A 24,073-nucleotide genomic window follows, 5' to 3' on the forward strand; every position below is an offset into this window, starting at 1 on the left:
ACCGTCAAATACTTTTGTCGGTACTGCAGTTTACCCAGTTGTCTATTCAGGTTTGAACTTTGAACCACGCTTTGACCTCATTTGCGGCCTTGCGGGCGTCTGGCAGCCAAACGGCCCAGAGATACTATCAGGGAATTTATAAGGCTTTTATGCGTAAGCCTGATTTATTTCGAGGGGCCACGTAAGGCAAATTTGTTGGCTAGACAGAACACCACGGAGCATCTAAGGTCCTCGCAAGGTTATAAAAATCTAAATATATTTAAGTGCATAAATATTTATATTCGCGTTTGACTTAGAGACCATTTAAACTAAGTAATATAGTGTTTTCAGATTGATTAATTTATGAGCAATCGATGGGTGACTGGTTCGAAAAATTCTATTAAATAAATTAATAATGCGTTTTCCAAGAAATTTTTGCAGCGATTGTTCTATAATTCAAGTTTTCTCAGCAATCGTAAGCTCCACGAACCCGTTTTATTTAATTTAATTGAGCATCTTTTGTTATCGGAACCCGGAATTGGCCCGGAACGTGTCTTAAATATATTTGAATCAAACGTTTGATACACAAAAATCACACATTTATATCCTATGATTATGCTTTTACGGATGTACTTGCAATTAATCACATTGGCATGAGAGAAATGAGAACTTAATGGATTTAATGAATACTCTATAAACATAGATAAAATATTACATGATTTTGCTTTGCCACAATTTGCAGATCGCTGAATTAATTTGCCACCCATGGATTTGAAAAATAGCAGAAGGGCAGAGCCGTTGAGAGAGAGGGGGGGAAGCAGCAGACGACAATTTTTAAAAGACCATCACACACGCATTGCATCTCACGCATGGTTTAGAGTTTGGATGATCTTGTTTGTCATGCAGCGCAATTAAAATCAAAAATAATTGAGCAAAGATTTCAACTACTATAACATCATCTTTATATATACGCCTTGCGCGAGTTTATTGCGACTTTGGTCGCAATGCAGCGTATGTCATAAAGTGCGCAAACGCAAGCGAAGCATATGCGTTATATACACAAAGAGACATTTAATAATTAACAACAAGTACGCACATACAAGTATACGGTTAGCGTTACAATTTTCGGAGAAGCTCCTCCTCCTCCTCCTCCTCTGTCCTCTCTGTCTTTCTCCTTAAGTCTTCAGTATCAACCCTCAGTCAGTTGTTGCGCCCCCGTAGAGGTGGTTGGTTGATTCCTGTTCGACATGGCGGGCACCATCGTACGCCGTTTCAACGTCCCGAGGAAGCAACTGGGTAAGTCTCGAGGTCTTCTCGGAGTAGAGCGACCAGCTGTGAGCGTCTCGACAGATTCTGCAGCCTCGTCTATACTTACAATGCGGGGTGGAATGAGAGGAGGACTTGTCAGTGCGAGCATTACATAACCTTGTGCAAATTTTCTTCTGCTTCCAGGTCTCCTTGGGCAGGTGGTCAGCAGCCAGCCGTCCAGGAACCTCGCTGACGCTGCACCTGAGGGCAAGGTAAGCTGTTGACGCAACTGACAGGTTGTCGGTATTGTTGCTGGGGGACACGCGTATATAATGCTTTACGTATATATGCATCAGCTGATGCTACATTTTGGAGTCTGTTGTTTTTGTGTGTCTCTTAGGTATTCTTGATTGGTTGAAGGGTATTTTCTCTTCATTCGGCAGATTGGTTATGACATGTCAATTAGTTATGTTATTTGAGCATATTACAGACAGTTGCATAATTTTGGCACCATATTTATATAAACAGTTGTCTTATCAAAATAACTGTTTCATATAGATTATCTATTATACCTACCTAAGTTTGCGTCAATTGACTTTTATCCGAGTATATTACCTACTGATGCATTGATTTTTTTGGCACTTATATTACTACTTATAGCTACAAATACGTAATCAACAAATTACTTTTATGTTGACAGAAATGTGGTAGTCCGCTTAAGGATGAAGACAGAATCTTTACAAACTTGTATGGAAGGCACGACTGGAGGTTAAAGGGAGCTATGAGGCGCGGAGATTGGTACAAGACCAAAGAAATTTTGGATAAAGGTGCAGATTGGATCATCAATGAAGTCAAAATTTCTGGGCTTCGAGGTCGAGGAGGGGCAGGCTTTCCTTCTGGAATGAAATGGTCGTTCATGAACAAACCATCAGATGGTAGGCCAAAGTACCTTGTCATCAATGGAGACGAGGGAGAGCCAGGAACTTGCAAGGATCGTGAAATTTTCCGTCACGACCCGCACAAGCTCATTGAAGGATGTTTGATTGCTGGTAGAGCTATGGGAGCTTGTGCAGCATACATCTACATTCGAGGAGAGTTTTACAATGAGGCATCCAATACTCAAGTTGCCATTGCTGAAGCTTACCAGGCTGGTTTGATTGGAAAAAATGCTTGTGGATCTGGTTATGATTTCGACATCTTTGTGCAAAGAGGAGCTGGTGCTTACATCTGTGGTGAGGAAACAGCACTTATTGAATCCCTTGAGGGAAAACAAGGAAAGCCGAGACTGAAGCCACCTTTCCCAGCTGATGTTGGTCTGTTTGGTTGTCCAACAACTGTGACAAATGTAGAAACTGTTGCTGTGGCACCAGTAAGTTATCATTTTGACTTCAATGCATAGTTTCATAAATATTCACTTAGTGACCTGAAATCCTACAAGTGCTGAGAATACCATAATTCCTATTTTTGCAGACGATTTGTCGTCGTGGAGGTTCATGGTTCGCATCTTTTGGTCGACCTCGTAATAGTGGCACTAAGCTGTACAACATCTCGGGTCATGTTAACCATCCATGCACTGTTGAGGAAGAAATGAGCATTCCTTTGAAAGAGTTGATTGAATTACACGCTGGTGGAGTGATAGGAGGTTGGGACAATCTATTGGGAATCATTCCTGGAGGATCTTCAACGCCCGTCATTCCTAAACAGTAAAAAAATCAATAACTAACATTACGTTGGCAGTTGTGTCGGTTTTGTTTCTAATATATTATACCTTCTTTGTTACTAGTATTTGTGACACTGTGCTGATGGATTACGATGATCTTGTTCGGGTGCAGAGTTCTTTTGGCACGGCAGCTGTTATAGTTATGAATAAACAAACTGACATTATCAAAGCAATCACGCGTCTCATTAGCTTCTACAAACACGAGTCCTGTGGTCAGTGCACTCCTTGCCGCGAAGGTATTTCCTGGATGTACAAAATATTGCAGAGGTGCCATGTTTGAAATTGATGTTATATTGTTTTTTTTTTGATAACTTTTTTCATTACTAACGATCGAAACACTTTCAGATTTGTCGAGGGTAACGCAGAAGTGCACGAAATCGACATGCTATGGGAGTTAACGAAGCAAATTGAGTTGCACACGATTTGTGCCCTGGCTGATGGTGCAGCATGGCCGGTTCAAGGACTCATCAGACACTTCAGACCCGAGATAGAGGCAAGAATAAAGAACTTCAAGCAGAACTGTGAAGCCATTTCTCAGTAAATTTAGGAAAAATATAGATGAATAATAAGCTTTGAAGGAGTATAAAAATATTGTTTATTTATTTTCACATGTATATAGCTGATCAGTTGAAATTTTTCATAGAGATGATTCATAATATATAAAACGATATCTCACTCTCTATAAATTGCAGTATTTTTTTAAATTAGTTTTTAGACAAAATACTTGTGCTGTTAATTGTATCGACGTCATTCGTTATCAGAAAAATTTAAAACTGTTGATAGTAAAAATGGTTGACCTTTTTTTTAATACTTAAAAATTTGAAATAAAAATTAATCTTTATTACAAAACTGGTTTTGAATTTTTATAAATTATTACAGCTGTGTACAAAAAATCTTTAATAAATACAAAAAAAAAACAATTTAAATCATTTTTAACGCTGTTTGGATCCAAATACATGCATCGGTAATGCTTTTGATAGTTTCGTGAAGTTTTCAAAGTCCTAGTGTCAAATGATATGGATTTTCTAAGTAGTGTTTCCACAAATTCGAGAACTTTGCCATTGTCACACCATCCACGACTCTGTGATCTGCCGCCCAGCTGATTGACAGAATGTTTCTCGCGACGATGTTACCTAGCTCGTCGAATTTCGGCAGCCTCTGAATTTTTCCAACAGCGCCTATCACAACTTGGGGTGATAGTATTACGGGCTTCGTGTATGTTCCTCCGACCTTTGAACAAATAAATAATTATTTACTCATATAAGTGTAAAATTAGATACTAATTCTTATATTTCTTATGTGTGCACTTGTAATGTTTTTTTTTTCTCTAGGTGATATTACAGTGAACTTTTGGTACTTAATTAACACGCCGTGTACTTACGAATGTGTTTTTACGTAACAAGTGTGGAAAAAGTACATTTTTTGCCACGAGTAGAAACGCAATTGTATCTACAAGTTACGTAATACTTTTTATAAAATTTGAGGAAATTTTTAAGTAGAAAATACAAATAAACATCAGAATCGGCTTGCTTTCAAATTAGATAATTTTTTTTTTTTTGCAGTAGAGTGTCACTTAACGGCATACGTGAGTAATATAAAACAAAAAGATTTGAACGACACGATTAATGTTCATCAAAGAAAATTATCTTGGCACGTGTAAATGTTTACAGGAGACCGTAAGTAGTTCAATTAATCGTTCGAAAGCAAGGGTGCATCTCACACCTCGTACAAATTTTTTTTCATTGATACTCTCCAATGTAGTAACATTGTTTCCGAATTGATTGTCAAGCGCGTCGCGGCGTGCGACCTATAACGCTACACTAAAATTGTCGCGATTCTAAGATAATAATTAAAGACGAAGCCGAAGCGAAGCTCACAATGCCAATGTTTGAAATGGAAATGGTGCCCCCCATGAGATCCTTGGGTGGAATCGAAGCCTTTTTCCCAAGGGCTTGTAGCCTGTTGAGCTCCTTGGCGATGTCGACGATGCACATATTCTGAACGTTCTTAATGTTGGGCACGACCAGGCCTCCCGGGGTGTCCATGGCCAGTGAGATGTTGTGCTCCTTCTTGATGTCAACGGACTCGGCTTCCTCGTTGACGAGGGCATTGAGCTCCGGGTACTGGAGTAGCGCGCGGGATATGGCTTTCAGGAAAAACGGCATGTAGGACAAGGCGAGGCCTTGGCGTTGGAAGGCCTCTTTCACTTCCGCGCGCAGTTTCACCAGCTTGGTCACGTCGCAGTCATCGCTGTAGACGAAGTGCGGTATCGCCTGAAATTTTTGACGTTTTCAGCGCTGATTTTTATTTCATCGAATGATTGTTTTTTTTTATTTTTTTGCCATGTCTTATCGTTATGGGATATTTTTTCTGAAAAATTTGAAAGATCGTTATCTTGGGATTTCCTTGGCCTATTTTAATGAACTACAGCCTATTTTTTTTATTGCTTGATATCTATCATCACTTAAGAAATAAATTAAAATTTTTTTATTTGTTTGCCTTTTTAAAATATATATACATTTATGTTTTAGAATAATTTACAATGGAAGGCATGAAAAATCAAGAAATTATCTACGAAAAAAAGGATTTTTATTAGGAGTAATGAATTAGGTGCCTGGGTCTGCAAGGGTGTACATTCGGTCAAGGTATGCAAGCAATTTCCATAAAATTATTTTTTTTACACAATAAAACAAATCTTTAATATTATATGAACCTATCATAGTATAAAATGTTCACGAACAACATTTATTAAATGGCCTCCTAAAAAAAAACATATTTACTGACAATTAAAGTACTTAACACAGTCTTCTAATGATTAATTAAAATTTGAAACTAAATCAATTCGTATGGACTTTTTAGATTATTCACCTGTGGTAAATTAAAAATAAATTTTTGATAATTTTTATACATCAGTACTAACAGCATAAAATGTTGAAACGATGTGTATTCTTCATCGGACCATCTACACATATAAGTAAGCAATAATGAAAAAATATGTATCAAGTTGGGGTATAAAGTACATAGGAAAAAAAAAAAAAAAAAAAAAAAAAACACGATCATAAGTACTAAAGTTCACGAGAGTACAAAGTAGATATAATGTATCTATCTGAATATACGTGCACAACTTTCTAGATACATATATGTGTTTTTACGTCATAAACCACAATAGTAATATAGGCTCTACGTAATGTACATGCAGCGACTGTATAAGAGGCAGGCAGTTTTATTACTTATGAATGAACATAAGTGTATGAGTTTACTTTGTTGTTTGAAGAAGTTTAAGATAAACTAGATTTAGACGCGATATTAGTAAATTTTTATTTAATATTAAGGGTAATGATTAAATTTTTTTTATCATGGTTATTTTGTATTAAAATCTACATAACTTTTTGTGAACAATAGGAATCGTTTTTAACTTTCCCTTTTACTTGTAAAAAAATTTTTTTTTTTTTACTTCTGATTTTTGCGTATATTCAGTTTTACTCTTGTTATTCGTGATAAATTTCAGTAAGAATATTTTTATATTGTTTTATTTTAAAAGCTAAACGGAAATGATATGTCATTTATTTGTTTCTGTATGTCATTGTTTATTAATTTCAGTGCCAAACGCAGGGGGTAAGCAAAGGGAAAGACGTCCAGCGGAAAATCGTGTACGGCAAGCACACCTCGATGCATCCGACGTATTGCAACCGCGAAATATTAGACCTATACCCGTACCTATATGTATTGAGATTACACGACCTTCACTAAAAAAGGATGAAAAACACGCAGAGCCCAATTTTAAAACGCTGTCACAGCGTTACCAAGGGCTAGAAGCAATCAGGATTGAGATCAAAAATATATCTATTTTTATGCTTAAATAACTATTAAAGCATAACATCATTTTTTGTACGTAATCGCTCCTTGTCCATTCTGCATTTGACCCCTAAGATTTTATACGGTAATAATTCGCATTTTCTCGGGTTTTCATTTTAACGTTATCTTTTTCATCCCTTTTAATGGGTTTACATCGGCTATCTTGGATCCGTCAAATTTATTTTGGGTCGCCTCTTGAACTATCATTCCTATTTATAATGTTATAGTTCGAGTGTGAAGGAAGATCATGAGTTTTTCAATACTTCGAGGCACCATTTTGGCCATCAAAAATTGTACCATCGAGCCATATGAAATTATTACAAATTTTTTTTTTTTTTTCGAATTCCCTCAATACCTTTGCAATGAAAAAAACATTCGAACTTTTATAATTTTTAATCTATGACTCTCTCAACCCGGACTCACCAGTGATTGCGTCATTGATTTCCACATATGCTTGGCGTACTTCTTCTCGACGAGCCTCTTCAGGTCAGTGGTGCCGCTAGCATCCGTCCTGACGACCTCGGCTGGGGCTTGGTCGGCCAAATATGCCAGAATATCCTCCTTGAGAACGCGGCCGTCCTTACCTGTGGCGGGCACCTGTGCCAGATTCACGTTGTGCTCCTTGGCTATTTTTCTCACCGCCGGGGTGGTTAGTGTCTTATCCGTCGGTTCCAGGGGACTGGCCTCTTTCTCATCGCCGTTCTTGGCTGCTAGAGTCACTTCGATTGGCTGTTGGGTTGGAGCGGCCGGTGGAGCAGGATCGTCGGGTTCCTCGGAATCGAGCTCGATGTCGACGAGAGCAGACCCCACGAGGCAGGTCTCGTTGAGCTTGTAGTGGACGGTTTTGACGGTGCCGTCGTAGCGGCTTGTTATCGTCACCGAGGCCTTGTCGCTCTGCACCTCGCATATGTTGTCGAACTGGTGCACCTTGTCCCCGTCCTTGACAAACCTGAGAGAAAAGGGTTTTTTTTTTTTAATTTTTAAGAACTTTGATATTTATTTTATCATCCGAACAAATGTTCACACTCTTTCAGCGACTATTCAGATTAATCCTTCTTTTTTCGTTAGACATGGTGAACAATTGGGTCTGGTGATATTTTTTAGGGCTAAAAGGGTGTTTGGTGTTTGACAAAAATTTTGTGGATCTTTATTAACTGAAGCTAACGAAACTAAACTTAAATTAAAGATATACTTTTTTAATATAGCTACACTTACGTTTCTATTCTCAATTTATGTCGTTCGTTCATTCATTGACAAAAAATCGAGATAATCTTTACAACATTAAACTGTATTATCTGCAGCAGAAATGCTCTACTATAGCAGCTGGGGTTTTGTTTTTCTTTTGCGGGAAATAGTTACTTTAAAAAAAAAAATACTGTTTGAATAAGATTTTGTAAATCAAAATTAACAAAACAAAAATTCGAACCGAGAATCGATTGTTCCGTAAATCTTTTCATCCCAGTGATCAAGTTTTCTCGAGATTTTTTTTAATGTCCATCTTTAAGGTATCTTTTGGGAATTTTATCTTCAAGGATATATTTACCGAGGACCCCAGAACAAAGTGGGTGCCATTTATTGAAATTTCAATAAAAATATCCCATAACTTGCATAATGTTCTTGTAAAAATTCTCTCAAAGTAAGAGGTAAAGATGTTTCCAAAACACCGACCGCATCCAAACACGTTCGAAGGACTGATGGAACGTGTCATCATTTCACGATTAACCGGACCGTGATTTCACAGTAAGAATCATCGACAACGAAGACGTATGTATATGGGGGGGGAGGGGGTAACGTATATTGTTTCAACCCTCACCGCGTGCGCACGTGCAACAAAACTCGTTTTATACACGTATACGTACAAAACTTATCTACGCGCGCTCTCAACACAAATATGGAGGAGAAGGCCGTGGGGTCGGTGCGTCGGTGTATTGTGTGGAACTGATACTAACCGCAGCCACGTGTCCGTGGCTTGAACCGACCGAGGGACGTTATTACCGTCACTGACTACAACCATCGACGCGAGAAAAGCGAAAGTGAAATCAATATATAGAGCGCGTGCGATAACACCTAAGTATATACCGTGTGTACCCATGTACCTGTTGTGGTCGGTAGCATGTGTGTACCCGTGTATGACGTTTGTTCGCGGTGCTTGAGAACCTTTGTGCTTGTCAATTGCAAAATTATACGCAAGTTAAACAACGAAAATTATGACGTTCGTTGACTCAATTTTTTGGTCGTTATATTCAGTTCAAAATGAAATTAAGTTTTTATTTTTATATTGATTCGAAAGCTTGCAATGAGCTTTAATTTCAGCTCAAATTAAGTTGAAGGACAAAAGTAAAGCTTTCGCGACTTCCAGTTGTAAATCACTGCTGAAATATGACTTGTCAAAATGTATTTTTCAATATTTTTATGTCTGCTGACTTATATGATTTCTTGGAGATTTTAATTTATACCCTTGTGAATATATGCGTGGAGGAAAGTAAGAAATTTAAAAGGTATTCTCTTCTTCAAAAGTATTTCATTTTATATTTCAAAATTTTTATTACATTTGGCTATAGCACATAAAAAATTATCAATTTACAGTGGACTAATTTAGGGAAAACAATCTTTTTTCATATTAAGTAACTGACGCTATTTTTGAGAGTCTGTAAAAAATACAAATTAATAATATTTAGGATAAACAAATGTATAATTTTTTTTCTACTAGATTATTAAATAAATCAAATTTTTTTTAAATACGTGCTTATGAATCAACTTATTTTTTTTAATTCATAATATGTACTTAGACCCTTGATGATAGTATATATAACTGTTATGCTTGTCACTATGTGTTCTTCGAAACTTTGGAGTATATCTTCCAACTGTCAAGTATAATTATCCCACAACTGATAATTTTGAACGATTTATGGAGAAATCAGAGATTTTTTATAGAATAATTTTGCATTAGTCAACCATAAGGTGTTTAAAATTATTTTTTAATCAAAAGCTAAGCAGAATTCCAATCGTTTTTAAAAAAAGACATTGTTCAGTAGTTTAAAATTAGAGAATGAATAGTTTTCAGATTAAGATGCAAAATTTGATATTTTTTTATTTATAAATCTTTAAGATTATCAGTTTTTAATCATCTAATCAAGTTACTACCGTGGACAAAATAGTTAAAGTCTAGAAGCGCTGTTTTACTATATTGGTATTAAAAAAGTAAAAACAGCTTTGCAGTTGTACATTTGGGGGTTTTCTACTAACTTTAATTAATACTTAGATATATTTAATTCCTGATCATTATCCGAGAATAAAAATTTTCTCAATTTATAGAGACCTCCTCCTTTGCACACATAGATGTTTTATGGATACATTAGGGCCGATACAATTCGGCCCTGTATCGATTTTTAGCTTATATTCACACCAATTAATCACAGCAACAAAGGGACGGGTATGTACGGGATTTAAATATTTGTATAAGCATACACGTTGGTGGACCAACATGTGGGCTCTCGCTTACCACTCCTTGATGACGACCTCTCGTATTCCCTCTCCAATGTCAGCCAGCTTGTATGGCACTATCTTGCCACGGTATAATGATGTCAGGGAGATCAATCGTCTAGTGGTTCTGCTGCTTAATAACGGCCCATTGGTCACCTGGAAGTTCAAAGTAAATGGAATAAAACTAGAAGCGTATATAGCCTTCTACTTTTTGCATATTTTAATAATTTTTTAAAAAATTTTTTTTAACGTCATGAACCATTAGCGATCTTAGCCTCACTTTACGTTGAAGTTAATCATTTTTATAGTTTTTAACGTATTAAGAAAAAATTAGTTTATTTTCAAAGGTTTGAAAAAATCTTGGAAAGGTTTTTGAACAATTTATTATTAAGAAATCATAATTGAATTTTTAATTGAGGATGTTTTTAATATTACAAGATAAAATTAAACTAGAAACATCAATGCCCTTGTTACTGACACATTAACGGTTTTAAGTAACATTTGGCTGATGCATAGTCAAAGTTAATAATTATCGTGTGCGTAGCTACTTCTGTATGTACAAGTTAGCTGTGAATAAATTTTATTATAATATTTTGCGTGATATTTAATTGTAATTAAATTGTGGAATACCGACTCCTGTTATCTAAATTATTGGGATTCAACTGAAAGTTTGTGCGATTTTCTTTTGAAAAAATTTGTATTTTTAAAATCACGACTATTTTCTGTACATTAAAAAAAAATTATGATACTAGATGCATGTAACGTAAGCGTCAGATACGTAAACAAACGAATACAAGTTTTTAGTTACATTAAATGATGTTTTGATTAAGAGATTTAAATTAATGCAACTAAGTAAATATATAGAGACAGCAACAAAGACATAGAGATAGTGATATGAGAACCTTTTTACCTAGCCAAGTAATAGTAAAAATGAGAATAAAGAAGTGCAAGACAGAGAAGGAGAAATTGAAGTATAGAGACAGGAAAAAAAGAGGGACAAAGTACGAGATAAAAAATGCAAAGCTACGAGTAGGTATAGATGTACCAATACAAAAGTGTATAAACGCAGCCACAATTTTTCATCAAGTGTTGAAAGACAAAAAGAGAATAAGAGAGTTGGAATTGGTATAAATTATACACTTTTATTTTTCTTTACCCATAAACAGAATATGTTAAGGCAGAAAGAAAGAAACACAATCAAGATAATTTAAGATAGTGCAACAAGAACATACGATAATAATTTTTTTTTTTTTGGAATCTCAAAAAGCGTTACTTATGTGCTTGAAGCTTCGATAGTGTACCACATAAGTATATAAAAATTTTATTGACACTTGTTACTTTGAAGAAATGACGATACTCGCTTAAGTACTCTAAGGATGTAACGCTGGGCGAATAAAAATCAATAAGCTTTATTTCTAAATCTGGATATATTTCCTACAAAGTGTATTATAACACAAACTTTAGGTTTTCTCTGCTTTTTAACAAAAAACAAAGTCGTTATAGTTCAGACATCGTCCTTTACACTTTGAAAAACACCTCGTTTTACAATTAGCAGGGATGGTCTGACAATACGCTGGTTTGGACTACTTAAAAGCTCCTATTCCTTCCGTGTTTTAAGTCAAGTAACATAAGGATGATGGGTGAATATGACACACAAGAATGTATTATAGTGAAAGGAAGTTTCGTGTACATGTATATATTTATACACAGGCAACACCTGCACTGCTTTGCTCGATTAATTATTTCAACGCACTCGTATTCGTTAAAGAAAGCACGCTGCCACATCCCCCGCCTCAGCGCTATTATTTTGTTCCTATTTTACGCACACAGCTTGTAGTGTATGTACACCCATTAACCCTACCTCAGCAAGGGATAATACACCTCATCTTAAGGAAAGTGCGGAAGTGAGGGAGACGTGATGGAAGAGCACGCGAGACTCTTTGTGCGAGGATAAAGACGATGAGCGCGCGTCATGAGGGAAGCAAAATAACTCGTTATCACTACTCTCGTTAGACAGATAGGAGCTCGATAATCATTATCGTCGCCATCATCATTATCATCACAATCATAACCATCATCATCATCATTATCGTTATATTTAATTACATTATTGAATCTCAATCGCTTCTGAAGACACTTACGGATATTTGAGTCTTTTCATAATAATCGACAATGTTTTTTTCAAAAAGTTTACCGAAAATAAATTGTCTAATGGTAGTGGAAACTAAAAGAAAATAAATAAATTTTTTTTAATAACTTTTTAGGTAAAGAAAAAAAAGGATTCGTTAAATTTATTTAAAATTATTAAACACGATTCTTGAGGATTGGTCATTGTCTAATGGTACTTTTTTTTTTTTTTTTTTTTTTTTTTTTTTTTAATTAATTGATTAATTAATTAATTTAAAAACTTGCGTTTTTGAAAGTATATCATATACCTAGACAGATAAAGTAAAGATTTTTACGGATCACAAATGTAATGTCGTGTGATGTGTTTTAAACTTCATCGAGATTGAACCCAGAAGTAGAGACAGACAAGTTAGGTAAGACGAAGGTAAGACGAGTTATCAATTGAAGTGGTCTAACCTGATCTGGATTAAAAAACTATTGTTTTAAGTTTTTAAAAAATGAATTAAAAAATTGAGCTAATTTTGCGTTGTATTATCAACCATAGCAAACATTTCTGCAGTAAAAATAATATATTTGTTGATTTAAAAGTAGGTTAAAAATGTATTCCACCTGTATTCCACCACGGGCAATAGATACATACAGGTAATGCGAGTTAAATTAAAGGGTAAGTATAGTAAAAATATGAAACAGAAATTCATACGAAGGCTTTGATTAATTAAATTCTTTATACTAATGAGAACAGGAGCAAAAAAATACTAGATCGTTAAAATTATTGCGAATTGACGTAACTTGATTAAAAAACTGAATGATACTCTTGGACGCTTAATGATAGTGTGATCATGAAATTGTTGCGAATAATATGTATTTAAATTACAAAAATTATTAAATACATATCAGTGTGTAGTTATAAAAATACGGTATGCTGTATACGTTAGATTAAAAAAAAAACCATAAAGCAAACTATCATTATTAAAAAATAAAATAAACAAAATCATTAGCATTAAAAGAATGCCGAGCTTGACTAGTGTTGCATTCAATTAGTTTCGCATGAAGAAAATCGAATAATATTATAACACCTTGATAAAAATTTTTCAACATATACACGGTAAATACGACATGCTATGAGCTGTTTAAAAATAAAATTAAGTCTTCCGATCCGTTTGCACAGGTAATTGATTTGAATTTAAAATTTCTCTTCATTTCAAAAGAGCTTATCAATTCACTACAAGTAAGCCAGCAAACATTTGTAAGGTCACTTCTGAAATATTAAAAATTAAGTAGCTACAAAATGCTAAGCAAATTATTTTTCATTTGAAACTTGTGCAGCTGAACAAGTGACGTTTTTCTTCTACTTTTCCGGCTGTATCGGGATTACGCGGTAACACATCGTATACACTTTTGCGCACTATGAAATTCACCGAATCAACAACGCGTTGAATATGCATTGTTGCATGCCAATCCATACCTACATGTCACGCAAACACCAGCACGTACGGCATATAACTTTTTTCTACCCACTTTCCACGCTAACACGCACTCCAAATTTTTTTCCTCGCTATCTTTTTCATATTTTCCTCGGAATTCCTTAAAATCGACCACTCGAGCTTAGCACGTAAATGCTGCCCAGCAGCTGTTTCAATGATGTAAATATTTGCACGCACTGTAGACAAAAAAAAATTTCAGAGACGTTGAGTACAATACACCTCTTCATGAATAATTTTTTTGCAGAAGGGGAATCGTCAGTCGTTCTGCAACTATGGCGTATTTTCACCTCTACGGACAAATCCATGCCACAATAGGATAAATGATCATCTTTTAGTAGGTAAAAGCTGTAGATGCGTGTTTTTGTGTTTGAAATAAGTAAAAATGTGTTAATAATCATGTATACCAATCGGACGAGCGGTGATAGTCTAAATGCGAGTGCCATCGCAGAGCCGGTTGATTGGCTCTTGGGCCAAGAATATTACAGCTAACTTAAGATTATGACTTCACTTGTATAATAATGCAAACGAAAAAATGACTGATAACAATGATTGGAAAAGGTAACGGGGATGACGCAACGAAAACTTGTCAAAGAAGAATGTCTGCCAAATGAGCAGCGCACCACCGGTTCGTCGTTCCGCGGCGAACTGCCGACTTGTTTGCTCCATTATCGCTCGCGTCTTGCCCAATTCTCCTCGTGTTTATTCATGTGGGAAAAAGAAGGAGATACGTTGGCGAGTCGAGTGTATGCGCGTTTAATTTCGGTTTCACGTAACGAATTGTTATGTACGTTCATCCATACATACGCAGCAACGATAAGAGAGCTGGGAGCTGTGGAATCAGAGATAATGTACGCGAGCGAGGGGGGGGTTAGCGTGATGATAGCAGATGTGCTTCTTTCTTCGATAGTTGCGAGGAACGCTCGTGTGAACAAATATTTTTGTACGGATAGAAGTATAAAGTAAAATAATCGACATGTATTGTATCACGTACGCTCATCTGAGTAGAAGTAAATTTTTTTCTTTTTATTTTTTTGTATGTGGAAGGAAAATTGGTATTGGTTGATAGTAAAATATTTGTAAGACACGTGAGAAAAATAAAATATCGAAACATTTAGGGATTTTTCTTCTGTTTTTCCAAAATAAAAATAATTGAATCCATACATTTTTAGAAAATTTTTTCTAGCAAATCATTATATTCAATATGTAACAGTGCCGTGATGATTATCTTCAAGTTAATTCGAAAAATTTTACTATTACGTAGACCCACAAAAAAAACGTATCAATTCTTACATGCTTCGAGCCGCTCAACTTGAATGTATCCTTACAATAAAAAGTTGAGCTCTTATTGTTTTTTAATTTTTTCAATAAAAAAAAAAAACCACAAACATTTTGTCATCGTAGACCTGGATGTGGACTAAAATTTTTTTTAAACTTCCAAAAGATTCGAATAAACTAACCCAAATTACATGTTTAATAATAAATGAATTTAAAAAATCTATAGATAGCATACAATGTTTTAAAAATGTTCCAAAATATTTATACCTGTATATTTTATCCTACTAATTACATAAAAATGAATACGGTAGTTTAACAGTGGTTTTTAGTAACAAAAATCATCAAAAATTTTGTACGGTTTAAAATTATTTATGTTTTTTTGACAATTTTTTCTTAAAACTACATTTTTTAAAGTTTTGAAAACTCGGAGAAAATTCTTAATTAAAGCTTAATGTTTGCAATGAGATTGTAAAGTTTCCCGTTTAAATAATTATAATTACTCCGCGTGAGTTTTCTAAACACAAGCAATTTTTATAAATGTTTGTCATCGCATCTTACACTTAAGTATGCATTAATGCAATTTTATTTCAAAAGTATTCTATAGTCAAAAACGAGAAAATAAGTAAACTTGGAGTGAAACATTCTTTACTTACACTTCCAAATTTTCAAGTCATTGTAATAAACAATGCATCATAATTAAACCAAGTAACCAGTAAAACGTTAGGTTTTTATGTAAAAGGATGATAAATCAATAAAGTTAATTGATAAACTCAACTTAACACAATAATAATGTAAGATGTTAATGATTGACTCAAACTCCATACGACGAGAAAATCCATGAAATTATTATGATAGTTACATTTCATCCTAGTGAAAAGTTGATATACTTTTTTCAATATCTCTTCAACGACTAGTGTATACACATTCGTACATTGTAAGCTATCGTTCAAGTGCAAATACCCTAGTTTTAATGAAATTATTAACCATACTTTTTCACCTTCTTAATTGTCAAGAATGCGCGTGACTTGCAGATATTAATCATTATTCTACTTTAAAAAAAGCAAATAAAGCTACTTGTTCGTGCTCTCATGTAGCTATGTGTTAGTATAAAGGCCTTACCGAACGAAAGAGAAAAGTTAGAGGTGAGAATTCTTGCAGTTTTGTATCTGCACGCGATCGCAATGAAATTAAATGTGTGTATATATATTTACTAACGCGCAAGCATTGCTGTAGTCAGTCAGAGCTATTTCTTGGAAATAAGGTGTTGCAAGCTTGCAAACATTTTATTCGACTTATTAATCTTCATTATAATTGTAGTACTTATGTGACATTTTTAATAATTTTATAACTGTATGGTACTAAAATAAATTTTAATTTATAAATGTTCGAGATATTTTTTTCCGGTCAAATGCACAGGATGGAAAAAAGTTTGCACATCTATTCTCTTTATTTTAACTGAATTTTTTTACATCAGACTATGAGGATGTATAAATCTTAAGATTATATCATCTACTCTTTTTTAAAAACTTTTGCTGATATACTCGTGAATAATAAATTTTATAAATGCACAAAGTTGGAGGAATTCTATTAAATCACTTTTTATTTTATGACTGCTATAGCTCATGCCATATATTGTATAATAACTTGCATCCATGTAACACAGTTTGCTCGTATTAATTATCCTGCAATTTTATTTTATTCATAAAAAATGATGTGATTTACTTTTTAGTTACTTAAAGTTAATAAGTATTTTTCGCATTTTTTTATGTCATTATTATACTAATCTATAAGTAATTTAAAAAAATTCAACAATCTGATTGTTTCAGTTCGCGATGAATTAATTTTCCTGGACGAATCGAGATATCGTCAATCGCTCTTCGTTTTTTATTTGTTGCTTATTTTTCACCAATTATGATTACTTTTGTAAAATAGAAAAAAAAAATTAAATCAACAAAAAAGAAATAAAAAGTTTCTGCAAAACTCCAGCCCACTGATTTGGAGCTGATTTCAAAGAGCCAACATACTTGAGTACCTACAATTCAATATTTTGATTTCAATGCTCATCGACCCCACGAAGTACAATACAGTACTATAAGTGTGTATACACACTTGTGATGATAAAACATCTCGATTTCAAGATGTATTGGCTCTCAGAAGCACAATAAGGTACTATCATATTGTGTATAAGAAATAAATAAAGAATATTATATTGATTCACTCAGGTAATACAATACAAGAATCAAGTGGAAGGACACTTGGTGAGCATGGCACAAACATACAGGTACCCAAAATTATTTTGAATGGGAATGTAAATTTATCTTGGACAAAAAACCCGTATGTATAGAGTCTACATAGATTCTGACACAAACATTTTAAAATTAACCTATTGGTGATTAACTGCAAAAATTTAGGGGCAAGTAACAGTTGGCCGGGATAAATCTAACGAACGTAGATAGAGTTGTATATTATACGAACATGTTGAATATCTCCGCATTTATAAACAGATCACACTTATTGAACCAGAACACAATAACATTTTCTTCTACCAGTAAAAGTATATAAATTTCATTTATTCTTCGATTCAAGATATTGGTTGTATTTAAAAGTAAATTAGAAGGGAATGAGGTACAATTGTAGAGAAGGTAACGGGGCGGTGAAGGGGTAAAAGTACGCTTTTCGCCAGAAAGTCAGACAGAAAGAGAGTAGGGAAGGGAGAAGTCGCGCATCAAATTGATTTGTACGGAAAGCGAATAAAAACATTACCAGAGTCATGACGTCGTTTGCACGAAGGGGGTGCACGTTTTTTTACATGTCTTGCTCGTTCTGCGCTTTTATAAATTGGATTAGTAACTTGATGGGGATCATTGAATGTCTCGGGGGGGTGGGTAACTATGGCTGCCACTCTGGAACTATCAAGCCAGTTTGCAGCTTTATTCATTTAAAAGTACATACCCTGATGAACTTAGCCGCACGTATTTGGTATACGTATGAAGAGCTTCCTACCCTTTAATTAATACCTATTATTTTCTTGGAAAGAAATGGATTGGAATAATATGCGTCTGCAAGCTATATATGTACAAAGAAATATACGAGCGATTCGTCTTATGTTTCGTTTGAGGATTATTATTCATAGGGGGAGAGTTTCATTACTTTTGTACATACATGTTAAAAAATGCCATTTGAATCACCATTAAAATAATTTTTAATTCAGAAAGTCACTGTACAACGTTGATTATAATTTTCAATTATTGTTAGTGCATATCAGGGATTTGTATTCATAGGTATTTTCCATGCAGTATCAGATATTATTACGTAGTAGTTATGAGGCATTGTTCAGTCTCATCAAATATATGTTTATATTTTAGATTGTGTATGCAATTAAAATTACAAGGTTTCGTCCTTTTTACCATCTGCTCGAACGCAAACATTAAAGTTGAAGTACCAAAGCATTAAATAAATGCAAGATAAATAATGTACATTCTGTACTTGTCGGTAATCAAGTAGTTGAGCTCAATCATTTGAAACAGTTTTTATAGTTATTCTCGAAACTAGTAATCATCAAGCGTCTGGACAATCCTTTACTCTTAGTTCCCTTTGCTCTTTCAGTGATAAATAGCCCTTAAAAACGACTCAACGTCGAGTGTCCTTGATAAACCAACTGTAAAATACACAACGTAACGTGTAGATAAAGATTACATTATTTACCCAGAAAAAATCTCCATGCGTGTTAATACTAAATGGTGGTAGCTAAATATAACACGTAAGTAATCCGTTCTATTTCGGTTTTCATTGTCAGTACGGAGTGCACCAGCACTCTTATTCCCTTTTTTCTTTTATTTTTATTTTTATTTCTTTATAACAACCGTGCAACAGCTGGTATTTTCAAGGCCGTTCGCAACCTTCGAGCTAGTTTTGAATATACTTAGTTACAGTGCAATTGTTGCGCCTTTATCGGAGGGGAACGAGGTCGTGTACATAAAACAATGTTTTCCTTAATTAAAGTGTAACGTCTTTCGAATCATAGTGTGATGTATATACTTTATGGATGTGTTCATGGTTCACTCCTCAAATGCGTGCTAACGTTTTCATCAACTAGATTTTCAAGGAGATTGGCATTACAACGTAAAACGATGTTTACTGTATCGTGTGCTTTGGAATAAGGCGTTTAATTATTTAAAAACAAAAATTGAAATTGTCAAATACATACAAGAGAGTACACGCTTTTGATCGATGAAAAACATAAAAACTGCGTCTAGAAACTTCATTTGCGTTGCATGGATCAATATGTCATCACAATTCTTCCCCCATCCAGTGTATACACGTAAACCGTGTTAGCATTGATAACGACTTGATGCTCTCGCCTCTTATTTTTCAACTCGACGATGCCGAAGCTGCTTTTTCTGTCAACCCTCCCACTCTAAGCTTATCTCTTTGTTTTTTTAATTTTTTCTATTTTTTCTCTCCCCAAGAGTTGAGAAAATTCAATGTACATAGTCGTTTATTTTACTGATCAGTTAACCTTCATTTGAATTTTGAAAGTTAAATTTCACATGTAGGTGTTTTAATGTTTAAAAAAATATTTTAGTCGATCTACATTGAAATAGAAGAAGATCTATACGACTTTCAAGTCTTTATGAATGATTTTTGACGCCTTTCAATGACTTTTGTCGTGTTTTAAAAGTCGTCAAATGACTTTTCATAGCGTTGTTTTCCATGCACCCCCTTTTTTATCCTTTTTCATTTCGACCAAAAAAAAAATTTTCAGATAATCCAAGATGTTGAAGTGAGTGTTTTAAACATACTTTCACTTGGTACGTAAAGGTCACCCAAACTCATTTCAAGTTGTCCAAAAATTATGAAGCCATCAAAAGCCATGGAAATACTCTTGAAGTCATTAAAAATGACTCTTGAAGACTTTAAAGGTCTTTTGGATTTGCATAAGTAGTTTAAAAGTTTTAAAATTATTTAATGAGTTCTTAAATGTGACCAAAGTCTTTCTGTTAATTTTTGTTGTGTTGTCTCAGCTAAAAACTTTAAAAACCTTTTGGAACGACCTTGAAAATAATTTTGAAAGTCTTTGAAAGACTTCTAGAAGATAGATCATTCACGTGAGTAGAGAAATTCTTTGTTTTGGCGAGAATGTAAGGTAGCAGCTATACTAAAAAATTAATTCACGGAAAAGAGAAAACTGAAAGTAAAGTAAGGTGCAGAAGAAACTAGGAAAACTAAGTAAGGGCGAGGTAAAGAGTCGTCCTTACGAGCAATGTTACTTCATTGGCTATTTTGCACAAAATGTAAAAATTATATTACAAAGTTTAACACCGTTGAGGATGACAAAGACAAGGCATCGCCTCAGTCAAAGTATGAGAAAGGGTAAGCAAAGCACGTTTTTTCCAGCCATCTCTTGTCTCCCCTGCTCTCGTTGACACGCAAATCCCCCACGTATATACATACACAGCCTTTTTTTTCCCTCCCTTTCTTACTTAGCCATTCTAGCGTGCACTCGTCGTCCAACAGTTGAGAGCTTGCCGCCAGTACCGCGCTGGATGTCGAGATAATCCCATTTTGCATGATAGTACCTCTACTTTTCCATTTTATTAGTTATTTCATTTTTTTCTATTTAATTCAAGTACCCATGGCATTTCTACCGTTTTATGGAAAAAAAGTGAGACGCTAAGGTAAACGTCCAGATAGCTTTTATTTTAACAATGATATGCTAACTGTTGTCGAAACGTGGCTACAACTGATAGTATTCTTATTGTAAGAAAAATAGTCACAGTAAGGAAGTACACCCAGCTCTATAGAGTAGCTTGGTTTCATAAGTCACTAGGTCTCAGTTTTAGTTTCAGTTATGGTGTCTGTTTCAATCGAAAATCTGTGGGTACCCTAAAAGCGGCTACCAGCGTCAATACTAAGTCGCAACTTTTAAACACTTTGCCTAAATCAACGGACCATCCATCACACCACCTCTTATTTGTACTCAAAGAAGAAATAGCACTTAAGGAGTAAGTGCAAACACGCATTCTTTTCTGGTTGCCTTCTATCTTCCATTCCGATAGGTACACGCGTGCCACAAAACGGAAACGTTGCGTAATGGTAGTCCGGATGTTGATATAGTCAGGCAAGCGCTCAAACACATTTTCTACCATGCAGAGAAGCGTAAGTTAGTTGTCCATCATGCTGACTAGCAATAATACTTTCTTGCACCATGGCTATCCTATCTCGTTTTTATCGTTCCGACAACTATCATTCGTACCATCTTCAGATTACAGTTGCGTCTTTACGTTAACAACAGTCATCTATTTCCATGAAAAAAATTTTTCTATTTCGGAAGCTGTCTAATGAAATTTCATGGAAAAATACCATGTACAGTTAAGCAGGACATTCAATTTTGAAGGCCTACTTACCACTTTTTTTGTACAACTACTATGTTTCTCTGAGAGAAAAAAAGGTGCTATTAGTCGTTAACTATCTATAAATGTACGAATTTTTTTGAAGGTTTTAGCTTCTCATACGTTTACGATTAACGTGCGAATCAAGTAATAATGACTGGTGGAATTACAGTATGTATTTCATACTGTAGTTTAATAAAAATTTCCATTACGGCTTAACTATTTATTAGTGAGATGTTTCTTAAAAAAAAAATCCACGTTAACTTCGAAGGTTGGAGTATAGAACAGTTGGGAGTACTTTTTATAATGCCAAAAGTGCCGCTTTGAATCAGTGATGTACGAAATGAAGAAATCTCATTTCAAAACTCGATGAAACAAATTGTGGAAAAAGTAATTGCGAGGTGATAAAGTTTTTGTGAAATAAAACGAAAAAAGAAAAAAATTTTAATTTAAAGTTGAGATTTTTCTGCGTTATCCTACGCTAATGTCAACACTGACACGAGAGTCAGCACTAGTTTGCGACAATGTTTGTTCAGCCTATTAAAAGCTCGTCGTCGATTATGTCTGCTGACCACAAGTTTTCCACGTACAGTACACCGTGTGGCTGTCAACGCTGTCGCAGTCGTTCGGAGACACAGGCATGCGCCGACAACGTAAGAGGGAGACAAGAGGTCAGCAGTACAGGTGATGTACATAGGAGAAAAGAGGAATCAATTCATCAAGCCACCGGGTAGAGCGCCGTTTTACCTGCCATAGCTATGTGTATGTATACCTAGCAGGGCCAGTGGCGCTTTTGCGTAGGTTTTGAGAGTCAGCTACGTCAGTCACGTTCCAAATCCTTCTCTCCCTACACCCCCAGCTCCCTCTTCACGCCATCCCCATCTGGCTTTCCATCGATCCTTGCTTACCGTTTGTATACCTATACATGTGAACGGAGCTGCACAAAATTTCCGTGTCCTTACTCCCACCCTTTTCCTCACCCACCCCCCCGCTCTCCGTACCACATACGTCAAGGAGGGGTGAGAAACTCGGCCTCCCACCAGAACCTACTAGTTAGCTCTGGCGTTTTATACATACATACAACGAAACGACCGGAAAAAAAAGAGGAGGATAGTCTACATATATTTCCTGCCCCTTCTCCTTTTTTCCGACTCCTTCTTCAACTCCACTGCTCTCTTTTTTACCTTCCATTCAGTACTTTCCCTCGCAGTGTATAGTGATATCAGTGGCGCGATCGCGTCACATACACCTATAGCGCCTCATGCGCGTCCTATACTCCTTCATTCATCCTGGCCGAGAGGCCCTCCCTCCTTTGCCCCACTACCAAACCCTGCTTCTATTTTCGCTCTTATGTATACGCTTGGATATGTATACATGTACCTGTACAAAACCGTGTGAGCATCGCACTAATACAAGGACTACAAGATTCAGGCTGCTTTTTAACATGGGTACGAATACACGTATGAAATTCTAGCTTTCTGGAGTTTCTTCAGCCGTATGACACCTCACCGAGCAATTTAATTACACTGGTCGAATTTTTCTTTGCACACCAATCTTGCTTTTTCTTTGGCCAAAAAAAAAAAAATTTATTAATCCTGCAATAAGGATGGACGAACCCTTGCTATGATTTCACACCGCAGCAGGATGCCGGCCGGCTTACTTTCGTGCGTCACTGGACGGCTAGATTTTTTTTTTTTTTTTCTTTAACATTATATGTACTGCTGATGCTTTATAACACTGCCTCGTGTCCGCTCCATTTTTTCCGCCCACCTGTGGATGGATATAAACTCACACTGGTAATCTCACTGTCGTAAGAGCGGAAATTGAAGGTTCTCGGTTAACGTTAAAAGGGTTTGGCACTCGTTTATAATATATTACCACCGGCGACGACGTCTCTATTTTCGCATCGATTGAGGGCGCTTACACGCGTATTCTTGAAAAAGCGTAATTTATTGTCACGAACTCAAGAGCTCTTTCCCGAGAAACGATGCGATAATGTCCATCTGCTTGAATATTGGTTCACCAGCTAGTGTATTCACTCATGTCAAAGTGAACTTGACGTTTTACAGAAAGCTAGTTTTATGATTGTAGGTAGTAACTATTATACCTAGAGAAGGATGAATGAGTCGATGTTATCATCTCGCTTTTGAGTGATTGGAATTATTTATACTTGGTGTTTGTTTAAAACTTTTTTTCCACGCATTAACTCGCTGTACGTATTACTGCTTACATGTGCACGAAGCGAGAGTTCCGATAGAGATAGAAAAATAGTCACAAGAAGTGTGAATAATTCATCACAGAGTGATAATACAAGCCACAATGGGCATAACGATTTATTTTACATTTTATTTGTAAAAATTATCGTATAGCATCATCCTTAAGCATTTTATTGTTTATAATTTTTTGTTACACAATATATATGGTGTGGTTACACCCATATTGCTGACGAAACCTTTATAATAAAGATTATTTTAGAGTGGCGTCAAATAAAAAAGAAACCAGGATCAAGT

At 35.3% G+C, this 24,073-nt stretch overlaps 2 protein-coding genes across 2 annotated transcripts; one reads left to right on the forward strand and one right to left on the reverse strand.

Moving 5' to 3' along the window:
• The first annotated feature begins 1,019 nt into the window (after window positions 1-1,019).
• ND-51 (NADH dehydrogenase (ubiquinone) 51 kDa subunit) lies at window positions 1,020-3,867 on the forward strand. Its single transcript, XM_014348728.2, has 6 exons — window positions 1,020-1,275; window positions 1,432-1,499; window positions 1,928-2,596; window positions 2,698-2,930; window positions 3,011-3,214; window positions 3,293-3,867. The coding sequence occupies exons 1-6, from the start codon at window positions 1,227-1,229 to the stop codon at window positions 3,486-3,488; spliced, it is 1,419 nt and encodes a 472-aa protein (XP_014204214.2). The 5' UTR covers window positions 1,020-1,226; the 3' UTR covers window positions 3,489-3,867.
• On the reverse strand, window positions 3,480-14,646 carry Dbct (Dihydrolipoamide branched chain transacylase E2). Its single transcript, XM_014348730.2, has 5 exons — window positions 14,301-14,646; window positions 10,305-10,441; window positions 7,226-7,751; window positions 4,825-5,220; window positions 3,480-4,177 (listed from the first exon to the last, which is right to left on the reverse strand). The coding sequence occupies exons 1-5, from the start codon at window positions 14,337-14,339 to the stop codon at window positions 3,941-3,943; spliced, it is 1,335 nt and encodes a 444-aa protein (XP_014204216.2). The 5' UTR covers window positions 14,340-14,646; the 3' UTR covers window positions 3,480-3,940.
• Between the last annotated feature and the right edge of the window lie 9,427 nt (window positions 14,647-24,073).

This window comes from Copidosoma floridanum, unplaced genomic scaffold (assembly GCF_036245765.1).
Source record: "Copidosoma floridanum isolate Cflo_tuat_1 unplaced genomic scaffold, Cflo_Japanese_pri ptg000013l, whole genome shotgun sequence".
In the NCBI taxonomy this organism is placed as follows: domain Eukaryota; kingdom Metazoa; phylum Arthropoda; class Insecta; order Hymenoptera; family Encyrtidae; genus Copidosoma; species Copidosoma floridanum.

Excerpts from the sequence above, each read along its gene's own strand:
- Dbct (XM_014348730.2), bottom strand. The coding sequence starts at position 14,339 with ATGGCACTCGCATTTAGACTATCACCGCTCGTCCGATTG. Across the intron at positions 7,752-10,304 it reads GAGGTCGTCATCAAGGAGTG|GTTTGTCAAGGACGGGGACA; the intron begins GTAAGCGAGAGC and ends CTTTTCTCTCAG. Across the intron at positions 4,178-4,824 it reads CCATTTCAAACATTGGCATT|GTCGGAGGAACATACACGAA; the intron begins GTGAGCTTCGCT and ends ATTTGTTCAAAG.
- ND-51 (XM_014348728.2), top strand. The coding sequence starts at position 1,227 with ATGGCGGGCACCATCGTACGCCGTTTCAACGTCCCGAGGAAGCAACTG. Across the intron at positions 1,500-1,927 it reads ACGCTGCACCTGAGGGCAAG|AAATGTGGTAGTCCGCTTAA; the intron begins GTAAGCTGTTGA and ends TTATGTTGACAG. Across the intron at positions 2,597-2,697 it reads AAACTGTTGCTGTGGCACCA|ACGATTTGTCGTCGTGGAGG; the intron begins GTAAGTTATCAT and ends CTATTTTTGCAG.